Below are 11,581 nucleotides of genomic sequence, written 5' to 3' on the forward strand. Positions count from 1 at the left end.
ACTGAAGGTCAACAGGTAAACAGAACCTCTACTCTGACTCTTCTCACATTTATTTCACCTTCTGAGGATCTATTCTAACTTAGCCCAGATAGTCTAACCTCTGACAGGAGCTCATACATTTCATAACTCACCTCCGGGATTGGGGCTGCAGACGCTGATGAGCAGAGGGACCCGCTGAGGGAGGCGATGTCACATTTGACCTCTGTGAGGTGACTGATGTAGGAGGGCTCACAGAGGTCGTAATATGTGAGGTAGTGGGATTTGCACTCGGCATCATGGGACCAGCTGCCTGAGGTCCACACACCTTCTCTACCTGAGGAAGACACAGTTTGCAGGGTAGTGGTTTGGCTGCTTTTCAGAGGAATACTAAGCTCAAGACCGTATCCCAGCCTCCATTCAATAGCCTTGGATTAGCTCAAGTACCCCTTCATCAACACCATTCATCATGTCATAAATGTGCTCTTTTGAAGACATTTTAATTTGAATGTTATTTAAAGGTGGATATTGTTAAAATTTATTTGATTACAAGACAGTGATCCTGGCATTGTTGATGTTTACAGTAGGCTTGGTCCCTCTTTTTTCAGTAGTTTCAGTCAAGTTTGCATTACCACTTGGAGAGGCAGTCTCTTCTTGCTTGTTATCTACTTCTTGCTAACTCTCAATTGCAGAATATGGCGTTTTAAATGATCCAGATTATTGGGAGCCGTGTCCTCCTGTGCAGTCTGCCTTTCACAGCTGGCAGACTAGCTATTGGTTATTGTGATGATAAATATGCTATAAATATACAAGATCACCCCAATACCAATTTGTAATCCTGTTTCCTCTGAAACAAAAACACATACACACATTTGTGGCTCCATGTGTTTCAGTTTAGGAGGCAGTCAGAGTGGCAGACATGTGTCAGGAGGATGAACGTCACCTGAATCAACTGCTCTGCTATAGAAGTGGACTGGATATGTCAGTTGTGGCTCTCTCTCTCTCTCTCTCTCCTCCCAGCTAGCAATGTTTTTTTTTGTTATGTTTTAAGTTCTATTAGATTTGCTTTCCACCTTACACTACTACACTCGCCTACACCACTGATAATAATACTGACTTACATGTTCGGTTCCGTTTTCTTCAAATCGAATCGGAAATAACTTAAAGGGTAAATTCAATTTGTTTTAAGTGGGGTTGTATACTCCAGTGTTCTGCGAGGTAAAATTACTGTTTTCTTGAATGTAGTCTGGTGGCTTTAAAGAGACCGATATAACGGCTTCAGTCCCCCGTCGGAAAGGGCTGTCTGATGGCGAGGTAAAGTGGCTGTGGACGGGAGCAGCAGAAAAACGCCATCAGATAGCCCTTTTCGACAGGGAACTGAAGCGGTTATATCGCTGTCTTCAAAGCTACCAGACCAGACTCCATTCACAAACTATATCTATATCTATATATATATATATACGTATATACTGTTTATATATAATGAATAAAATATATAGATATAGAAGTACCCACTGGGGTATAAGTACCCCTGGTTGGCAATTACTAATCTAACAGTATTAAACTGACAAATTAACCTAAAAATCCAACCCGATGGAGCACAACACACAATGCATTATAGAGGTCAGTAAAATCAGTTTCATCAACAGTGGTCTTACTTGTTTACAGAAATTACCGCTGTCTTAAAATTCATGTTGCAATCATCTATTAACTTTAAGTGCTGCACATACGCACTGTTAAAGGGTTAGGGGTTAGCCTTTAGCGATGTGTCTAATGAATAGGAAGCTTGATCAAATATTCAATTAAGTGGTATTTTCGTATTAGCCACAATTAGCAGTGTGATTATGCTTGTGTATGTTTGTTTACCTCTCAGGAATCTACTCTACTAAGTCCACAATGTTCTCTCAAAGTTGGACGGCTACTCTATTTCCTCCTCCAACAGTGTGTGCATGCATGCGTGTGTTTGTGTGTCGTCTGTTTGTCCAGAGATTAGCCACAGAAACTTTCTCATCACTCAGAACCAAGCTGCATTCTGGGTATTGGTTGTCCCGCCAACCGCAGTCTTTGTCTGGCATTGGATCTGTATTCACACTCGCACACACACTCGCACACACACAAACACAGACTGAGGGGAACCCCAGATTCTCTGAAGAATGAGGCTGTTTTTAGCCCATCTAGGTACAAGGCTTTTGTGAGGAGATCCAACTGCCAGGCTGAAAGAAAACCCACGGCCTTCCTCGCTCTGTGTCCAAAATTCAAATGACTTTATTATTGGGACATATTCCTAAGGATGGCTTAGCAATCTGTTACTGATCCCTTTTTTTAGTGGTTGTATTATACAGTTTTAACAATTAGTATAAAAACCTTTTTTGATAGACTAGCATTAATATCCATAATCGAAAAGGTTATGTAAGAATTTAAAGTATCAAGCAAAACACACTTTGATACATCTTCCCCTCCTTCCCATCATCCCCTCTGCTTACTGTGGCTGTGATGCGTGGCCCGTGCAGCTGAGCGTGCAGTATAGCATCATTCACATGATTTCGGACTGCTAACAGCGCTAACTCCATGCTGTTGTGGTTGCTGCTGGTTGCAAAGGTAGCAGCTAACCGTTGGAGCAACACCACCAAACTCCCCCAGGGGGCGCCAAGCTCTGATACACCCACCTAGAATAGAGAGGATGGACAGGAAAAGATGGGAATAGGGAGGAGATGAGGAGGAGAAAGGGTGATAAATGTGGAAAGAAGATGAGTGGAACGAGAAAAACAACATGTTATATTTTAAATGTTTCTTAATGCTTCTTTAAATGAGCCAATGATTGAGATGACTAGCAGTTTCTGTCTCACAACAGTATAGTCAAGACAACATTTTCCATAAACCAAGTTGCCTTCTGTCACTTGTCCTTCTGCCTTTCCTTGACTTTGCTGGGTGCGTTTTCCTTTCCTTTCCTTTCCTTTCTAAAAACGATGGGAGTTGTTTTACCACCACGCTTTCTTTGCTTCCAAGAAACTCTCAAGCAGGATGAACAGTGCCATCTTCCAAGTCTCTCTATTGTGGGCGCTGTTAAAGCTGTCCGGCGAATTTCGAAGCAGCCCAGTTAAGATGCACGGAAGACACTGCCAGTTCTCTTGGCAATGCTCTTGTTATTTGTCAGTCTAACACTTAATGTGGGAATGATTTATTGATGATAAAAATGCTGTGAATGAGTGATTCAGAAATGTGAGGGATGGGAGCATTACTAATTTTTTTTTCTCACCAGAGGCAGAAGGAGACAAATACTCTGAGGCCTCCCATGCATCTAAAACAGTATCAGCTACACACACACGACCTGACAGGAATAACATTGGATGACCTTTTTGCTAACCTCATAATACTAAAGCTGGCATGAGTGTTGCAACCATTATATATGTATGGAATACATTTTGTAATAGTCTAGTGAACACTGGGTGGTGTATGGGTGCAGGAAGGCATATAGGTGAGCTCACCAGGACAGGTGGAAGTGATTGGGGAGTGACTGGAGACCAGGGATAAGCACACAGTGTTTGACCGTGTAGCAATGCACTTGTTATGGTTTGTTCTATTGTTATAGTATTAGAATAAACAGTTAGCCACAGATGTTGTCTGTATTGAGTTCACACGTCCAAACTAGATTTCAGCCAGTCTAGCAATCACTCAGTGGCTTTGAGTAGCACAATATTTAAATTACAAATAATTTAAAGAAGCAAAACATAACTGATATGATATATCTCAAATATGTTTTTCAAAAGTTGTTCTTAAGTTGCAGGAGGTTTAAGGGCATCTTGCCTGAATCTGAGTGTTCACGATACCTTAATAAATTAAGTTTGATCGCCGCCATGTCCCTTCAGTCTTTCCCCGTCCAACACAGTGGCCGGACATTGCTTATCCCGACATCTATACATATTTGATTGAATCACATTAGGCTAAGTGTTGTCTGTACAAATCCAACCTGTTAGCCTATAGGGCTGAGATTTAGTTGGAGACGACAGTCTGATGCTGCTATAACTGTAAATGTATGACTGTATTACTACAGCAACCTCTCACTCAAGCTAATTTTAGCCAGCCGTGCTAGTCACTGTCACCAGCATCATTTAGCGATTTACCACACTGACAGTGAATAATCACATATCCTATGTACCTCGGCATAGCGTTATTACTACTACCGGTTTGTTTAAAGTAGACGTTTGGAAACATGCCTTAACTTCTTCTCTTTACGCTGGGACATGGGATTGTTTTCCCCTGAAAGGAAGCGTAGTAATGCAGGCCTACTATGGACGACTTATTGCTTATTTAAGTATAGACCCCCATGTTACCATGCCCAACTTTAAGCATCAGCAGTAATTAAATAAATGTTTACAGCCTGGTACAAAACATGGTTTTGGTCTTTATAGCTAATAACCCTGTTCATGAAAACTGTACCGGGGGTGAATTTTGATATAACTCACCCGTTTAAATGATATTAAGGTTTAAAGTTAAAGGGCGTGGCAGCTTTGAGTGACAGGTGTTGGACCAGAGCCACCCATTTTGAGCTTCACAACAACTCTTCAGAAACCTATGGGTGGCGTCACAGAGACTATGTCCTCTATGTTTTATACAGTCTATGGATATAACGTGCTGTATAAGTGTATTTTTGAACTTTAGACAGCACCAGGATAACAGCTTCCTCCTGCCTCCAGTCTTTATGCTAAGCTAAGCTAATTGCCTCCAGCCACTCGCTCCATACTTAATGCACAGACGTGATCTTTCTATCAATTTCCTCATCCAGCATACACACATATTAAAACAGATACACACACAAACAGTAAATGCACAAAACACTTACCAGACATCCTCTCATAATGTTGACACACAGTCCGGTACAAGGCCGTATCAGTGTCATCCCTCTGCAGTGGGAACAGTACTGCATCCTCACTAAGCCTCGCCCACACTCTCTAGATAACGTCGCCTTCTCGGTCGCATTCACAACCTCTCCCGCCAGTCTCAGCAGCCGGCTCAGTGCTCGGCCCACCCCAAGCGCACGGGACAAGCTGCTGACCAGAAGACGAGGATGGGGTCCGAACGGGCTGACGTCCTGCCGCGTCATCCGCAGGCAGTCGTCGTGTTCGGTGGAGGGGGAGGAGTAGGACTTTGGTGACATGTGGCCGATTCCAGGGTTGAGCAGGCGCCGGTAGACCAATGGGAAAAGATCATTGTAGAACCGACGCACACTGTTGTCCAATGTGGAATTAGAGTCTCCAGAAAGGTGCCGTTTGATGTCGCTGAACAGCTGAAACACAAGGGGGCGACAGTCGGACGCCAGAGCAGAGTAAACGCTGTCAAACAGAGTGCTGGTCAGGTTAGATGTGAAGGACACGAGCGACTCGAAGGTCTCTGGAACAAGAGAGAGAAAAGAGAGAAAGGGAGTGAGACAAAGATACATTGTATTGTACCATGTGCACTAGTGAAAAACATCCATGATAATTAGTCATGAATATAACTGAAAGGAATATTAACACGATTAATAACTGTTAGCAAAAGTAGCTAATTTCTTCTCAATGTAATTACCCCTTTTTTTGGGTGATGGTTCAATTTAAATCAACTGAAGTTGAAGTTGACAAAGTGAAATTTTGACCTTATGATGACCCTAGATAAAAATTCAGGGGATCACCAAAGTCATTGGGATTCATCCTTTAAGAATGAAGAATGAATATCTGAGTCAAATTTAACGGCAATGCATCCACAAGATGGATTGCAAAATTTCAGTCTGGACCAAAGTGGTGGCTGGACCAACCGACTGATCAACATCGCCATCCCACGCCACTGTTATTATGTAACATATAAACATATATATGGTCATATATGAAGCAAACATATGGAGTGTGTAATGTAGCGTTTATATACAGTGAGTCTATATAAGATTGTTTATGTAAGATGTGGCATTTTCCATATCTGTGCATACAGTATATTAGTTTTCCTTGTCATACACAGTGTCTGTCTCACTAACCTTGGACTGACTTTATCCTGCTGCTGCATGCGAGCCAAAATAGCACACGACTTAATTCATCCCTGAGCTCGTTTTCACTACCCTGTTATCTATAGGCAGGTGATAATGAGAGGCCCAATCTCAGGATCTACTGTGTTTCCTACGTCTAATAAAGTGGACGGCACTATTAACAGAGGCTGCGTGCCGATGGGGTGTGTGTGTGTGTCTATGTTTGAAACTTCCCAAGTAAAAAGGGTGACGTCAATCTGATGGCATCCTGACACAGACACACAAACTGGGAGTAAGAGAGAGAGAAAGGTATCTGTGACTTTCACTAAGTCATTCAATCAGCCAGTGTTGTATGCATGTGTGTGTGTGTGTGTGTGTGTGTGTGCGTGTGTGTCTTAACCGCTTTGTATTTCACTATCACAGCTGCAGCCACCTGACTCTCCAAATGACGGCAAATTTATTAGGGAATTTATCAAATAACTCACAAATTTACTAAATAAGATCGCTCTCCAGGAGCGACACGGTATTTGTTTCAGTTCAAACTCATTTTAATCCAAACAGATTAAATGAAATGAAGTGACATTGGTGGTGGTCGGAGCAGCACCGAGTGAGAACGTCTCACTTTTATGTGTTTGCATACCCATGTCCTGGCAATAGCAACACGAATACAGACGGCATCGAGTGACACAGCAAAGACTATTCTGGGGTCATGTGATTAGCTCTTTACCCTCAGTGATTGGATGACAGCTGCGATGTGGTGGAGGGGGCACGAGGGCCTTACAGTGCCAGGAGAAACACACGCAAGCATGCAGACACATATTCACACACACACACACACATACACACACACACTCACACTAAAGTAATCCTCAGGGTGTAAATAGAGCCTGACTACAACCGCTCTGGGCATGTCTCAGTTTCTCTAGCGGGTTTTAATCACTGTGCTTTGGAGAGAGGGGATCCTTTGAGATTCAGCTCAGCTGTTGAAGAACACTGCTGTCAACTGTTTTAAAATGAATTTCATTTGGTAATTAAAGGGTTAGTTCACCCAAAATACAAAAAGCATATTCTCTCACTAAATGTATTTAGCTGTGCAAGTAGTTTCTGTTTTATTTGTCTAGGTTTTGTGATATATAGCACTACTTTCTTGCAAGGACAGTGAGGTCTCCTGAGAATCCAGCATACTGTTTAGGAAAAGTTATCAATTTTAGCTTCCACCTAAAAAGAGTAATGGCTGAAAAGACCCATAGGCATCTATAAATGTATGTTTTGCCGTCCTTTGATGTCAAAACCATACCCAATAAATAAATGCTTTGAACATTGCTTATCATCTTGCTCTGCCGAAAGAATGTTTTCTTTTCTGCAAATTTATAATTAATCGATTAGTTGTCAACTATTAAATCAATCGCCAACTATTTCAATAATCGATTAATCAGGTGAGTAATTTTTTTAAGAAAAAAAAAGGTTTAAATTCTCTGTTTCCAGCTTCTTAAATGTGAATATTTTCTGGTTTCTTTACTCCTCTACAACAGTAAACGTAATATCTCGGAGTTGTGGACAAACCAAGACATTTGAGGACGTCATCTTGGGCTTTGGGAAACACTGATCAACATTTTTCACCATTTTCTGAAATTTTATGGACCAAACAACTAATCAATTAATCAAGAAAATAATCAATCGACAATTAAAATAATCGTTAGTTGCACCCTACTCCATTGTACTAAGGTGGCAGCAGTATTTTCAGAGAACAATATCTATCGCAAAACTTAACTCGCACATAAAACTATCTGCATGGGTAGAGATGTCTTGTTTTTTTGTGATTTCTTTTTGGGTGAACTGACTCTTAAAATGTTTAAATCATATTGTTTAAATTTCAAGCAAATGCTAAACTTGTCTTCTCTCACTTGCTGCAATTCAGCCCTTCTTTCTTTGTGTATGGGTGTTTTGCATTAATTTTACCCATGGGTGGTTTAGCCATCCGTCGGGCATAAATAGCAGCTGAAACGGAGCCGGTGTGCGTTCAGATGTAGCAGGAGAGGAGAGAGGGAGAGATAGAGAGACAGAAAAAAAAAGAAGACAGAGAGGTACATGTTTGCCATGTCTGTCTGCTGGCTTTCATCAACTCTACCCGTCTCATAATCTCTGCACCACATGCACACAAACACACATTCATGCACGCAAACACACACATGCTCCCACAGACTGGTGAATAGCGTTGAGAGACAAGTGGACAAGCAGAGTATTCTTCCTCCTATTCAGAGCAGCCCGTTAGGGACCGGCTGTTGCCCAGGGCAACAACACTTTGCTGCGGATACGTCCTGAATGTAAACATTCTCCGTCCCTCGCTCTCTCATTGGTCAAGAACAAAACCTGATTATCGCAGAGACAGAGACAGACGGACAGAGAAAGAAAGAGCGCAGAGTTGTAACAAAGTTTTCCGCTGCTCCCTCTGAGAGTTTGCTCTCTCAAAGACTCAATCGGACATCAGTTGTTTGTTTGGCTAGCCACTGTGGCGCCTCACAAAATAAACTGGCCTCCCACCACCGCCCTGACACAAACTAGATGTTTCATGACGAACACACAAAGTGAGAATGGCAGGGGGGTACAGGCACTTGACAGAACTGTTAAAACACCAAAATCACCACTTCTATTAACGTCACTTTGATTGACGGTCTTGAATCACCCACAAACATTATTGGTACTTGTTCATCATAATAAGGACAATTATTAAAAGGTACCATATGTATATTGCTTTGTATTGCTAATGTGTGAACAGATTTTAACGTAACTTAATAACTGAGACCTTCCCCAACTTTCTCGTTCCCTATAACAGCCTGTAGACTGATTTCTATGTAAAGGACCCGGGACGGTTTTGCCGGGAAAATTGTGCCAACAGTGTGTAGCTAAAGTAGCAAAATACTGTCTTGAGTGGATAACGTCAGCTAATTCATCCAGACTCCCAGCCTGATGTGGCTGGTAAATTGTCTAGCTTATTTGCAAAATACTTTATCAGCTAACGTTACAAAGCAACCAACGCAGATACATGCAGCGTAGAAATTAAATACATATCAGCATTCATGTACATTGTATGTGTACATTGCTCTCCCTTCACACCTTCATCCCACAACTGACATTTTTTCAATTCCCCATGCTAATTCTATTCAATAACGCATGAAATTAATTAAAGAGGACCTATTTTGTACTTTTTCCCCTTTCCTTTAGTGTGTTATATAGTTTTTTGTGCATGCAAAAGGTCAGCAAAATTATAAAGAGTCCAGGCCAAAGGGAGTTACTCTCCCCCAATGAAACACTGCTCCTGAACTGCCTGAAATGCCTTGATTGAAGTCCCGCCTTTTTTTCCGAAAACATGATGATGTCACCAAGTAACACATTTGCATAATACCTGCATAGTGGCTAGTTTTGCACGCCCTCAAACAAAGGTAGTTAGAGCGGAGCTGGAGCGTAGTCTGAAGAGTTTGGTTCGGGTGCAAGTAGGTTACAATAGAGTGGGCCAGCTGACCATTCAGAGCAAACCGGGATTTCAGGAGAGGGGGTCAGGAGCTCAAACAGAGCGTTTCAGACAAAGGGTGAAAAGTAAAGTTAACATTAAAGCATGTAAACAAGTATGCACCTGAAAATGAGCATAATAGGTCCTCTTTAATATGTGTTCTCTAGTTTATGACAGTTTCCCTTCTCTCCCTCACCTTGGTAGGCCTTGGTGTGTCCAGCAATCAGGTACTTCAGTTCAAAGCTGTAGGAGCGCATCTTCTGCTGCGTCTCGCTGCGAACAGCCGCCATGTAGCTGTCTTCCATCTTACTGGTGCAGCAGCTGGGCCCGGGGTGGACACACACTCGCAGAGACTCGTCTGAAAGACAAAGAAGAAATAGCTTCAGGCCTGGTCATATTTCTCGCTGATACATTCAGTCACAGAGAGGTTGCATCTCATCGAAACCAAGAATGGTGGGTGGAAGGAGTTCTGTCATGAAGTCTGCATTTATTTCTATCAACCTTCACTCTGCACTTGGTTAAAAATTTGGAGGCAAACTCGCCAAGTTTTTCATAATTAACACAAACAATGACATATCTGATAAATACTTCTTCTCAAATAAAGGTTCAGAATGAATTCCATCAATACACTTTGGTGTCATAATTTGCCATTTGTCATGTTTAGTGTTTCCTGTTTTGTTTTGTTACTCACCTCTCCTCTCATTTTCGATCACTTCACTTCCTGTCTTTGTGTGTTTTCCTGCCAGTTTTGATTGCCTGATTAGATTCACCTGTCCCTCGTTAGTCCTGCACTCACCTGTCCCCACCTCCCCAATCACTCATTCACTACATAACATACCAACCAACTCCCTTGGTTCTTTGTCAGTTCGTCATCGTTGTTATGTGGTGGTGTGTCACCTGTTTGCCTGTAACCTATTTGTACTCTTGCCACTAAACTCAATCTCCAATAAATCACTACAGTAATCCTGCTGCCTCCTCAACTATCGGCAACTTGGTCCAATCCCTGTTTCGAGTATTCCCTGCACCGTGACACTTTGGGCTACTCAAAAGCTACTCAGAGCTACAGATTTGTCCCTAAAGGTTGTTTTGAGGTTCATGGAAATCCCACATGGTGTCACTAATTAAAGAACCAATAAGAATGCATCTAGTTAATCAGTTAAGTGAGTTAATCCACTAAGAGACCAGTAATCTAAAAGCACTCAGTGCACACGACTTTATGACTTCACAAAAATAATTCTACAATGAGACCGTTGGGACCGGACATGATGACATGCACAGTGGGTGACACTTCACCACTCACACCAAAGTGTGTGTGTGTGTGTGTGTGTGTGTGTGTGTGTGTGTGTGTGTGTGTGTGTGTGTGTGTGTGTGTGTGTGTGTGTGTATGGCAAGAAGTAAAGTCTCATTCATCACTGAAAAAAAGTCTTAGCACAAGGTCCACTCACTGGAAATTTTCCAGAGCTTTCAGCTGACTCACATGGCTCTCATCTGCAGATGGAGTGTGCTCATTAGGGTTGCCCCCTCTTAGTATATTAGTCAACTAATCAGACATTTCGGTCTTCGTCGATTAAGATTTCTTTTGTCGATTATTTGTTTTTTTTATGCTTTTTTCACACCTTTTCATGACTTATTTCCAGGAAAGTTATGAGCACATATCTGGTAAACACAAGATTTAAAGTAGTGCTTTTGTATGATTCTTTGTGGAGAAACTCAGTTTTACAGATCTGTCGATTAAATCAACTAATCGATTAGTCGAAAAGATCGTATGAGTGTTAGTCGACTATGAATTTCTTTGGTTGAGGACAGCCCTAGTTGTCATAGAGATGGATCCATTGTTATCACGTGGTATATATCTATGGCATTTCAGTCACTTGATAACAGGTGGCTGTACAGTATATGTGGGGGGAGATTGTTTATCCCTGTCTCGGAACGATCTGATATTATATTGATTCTTTGGACAACGATACAATATTTGCTGATAACACAAAGTCTCCCAGGATACGATTTCGATTCAATTCAGGGGCTTGCGATCGATATGAGACGGCATCATATATCCATCAGTTACATTTATATCAACTCACAAAAAAACAACAAAAATATGATTTGAC

The 11,581-nt window shown here is 41.8% G+C and overlaps 1 protein-coding gene across 1 annotated transcript in view; it reads right to left on the bottom strand.

Moving 5' to 3' along the window:
* Positions 1-11,581, bottom strand: part of LOC141767562 (glypican-5-like) — a 56,331-nt gene that overhangs the window by 42,196 nt on the left and 2,554 nt on the right. Inside the window, exons 2-5 of the mRNA XM_074635000.1 lie at positions 9,670-9,831; positions 4,817-5,364; positions 2,460-2,642; positions 132-313 (exon numbers count right to left, since the gene is read on the bottom strand). Coding sequence (XP_074491101.1) covers positions 132-313; positions 2,460-2,642; positions 4,817-5,364; positions 9,670-9,831 — 1,075 coding nt within the window. The remainder of the gene's footprint in view (positions 1-131; positions 314-2,459; positions 2,643-4,816; positions 5,365-9,669; positions 9,832-11,581) is intronic.

This window comes from Sebastes fasciatus, chromosome 5 (assembly GCF_043250625.1).
Source record: "Sebastes fasciatus isolate fSebFas1 chromosome 5, fSebFas1.pri, whole genome shotgun sequence".
Classification (NCBI taxonomy): Eukaryota; Metazoa; Chordata; class Actinopteri; order Perciformes; family Sebastidae; genus Sebastes; species Sebastes fasciatus.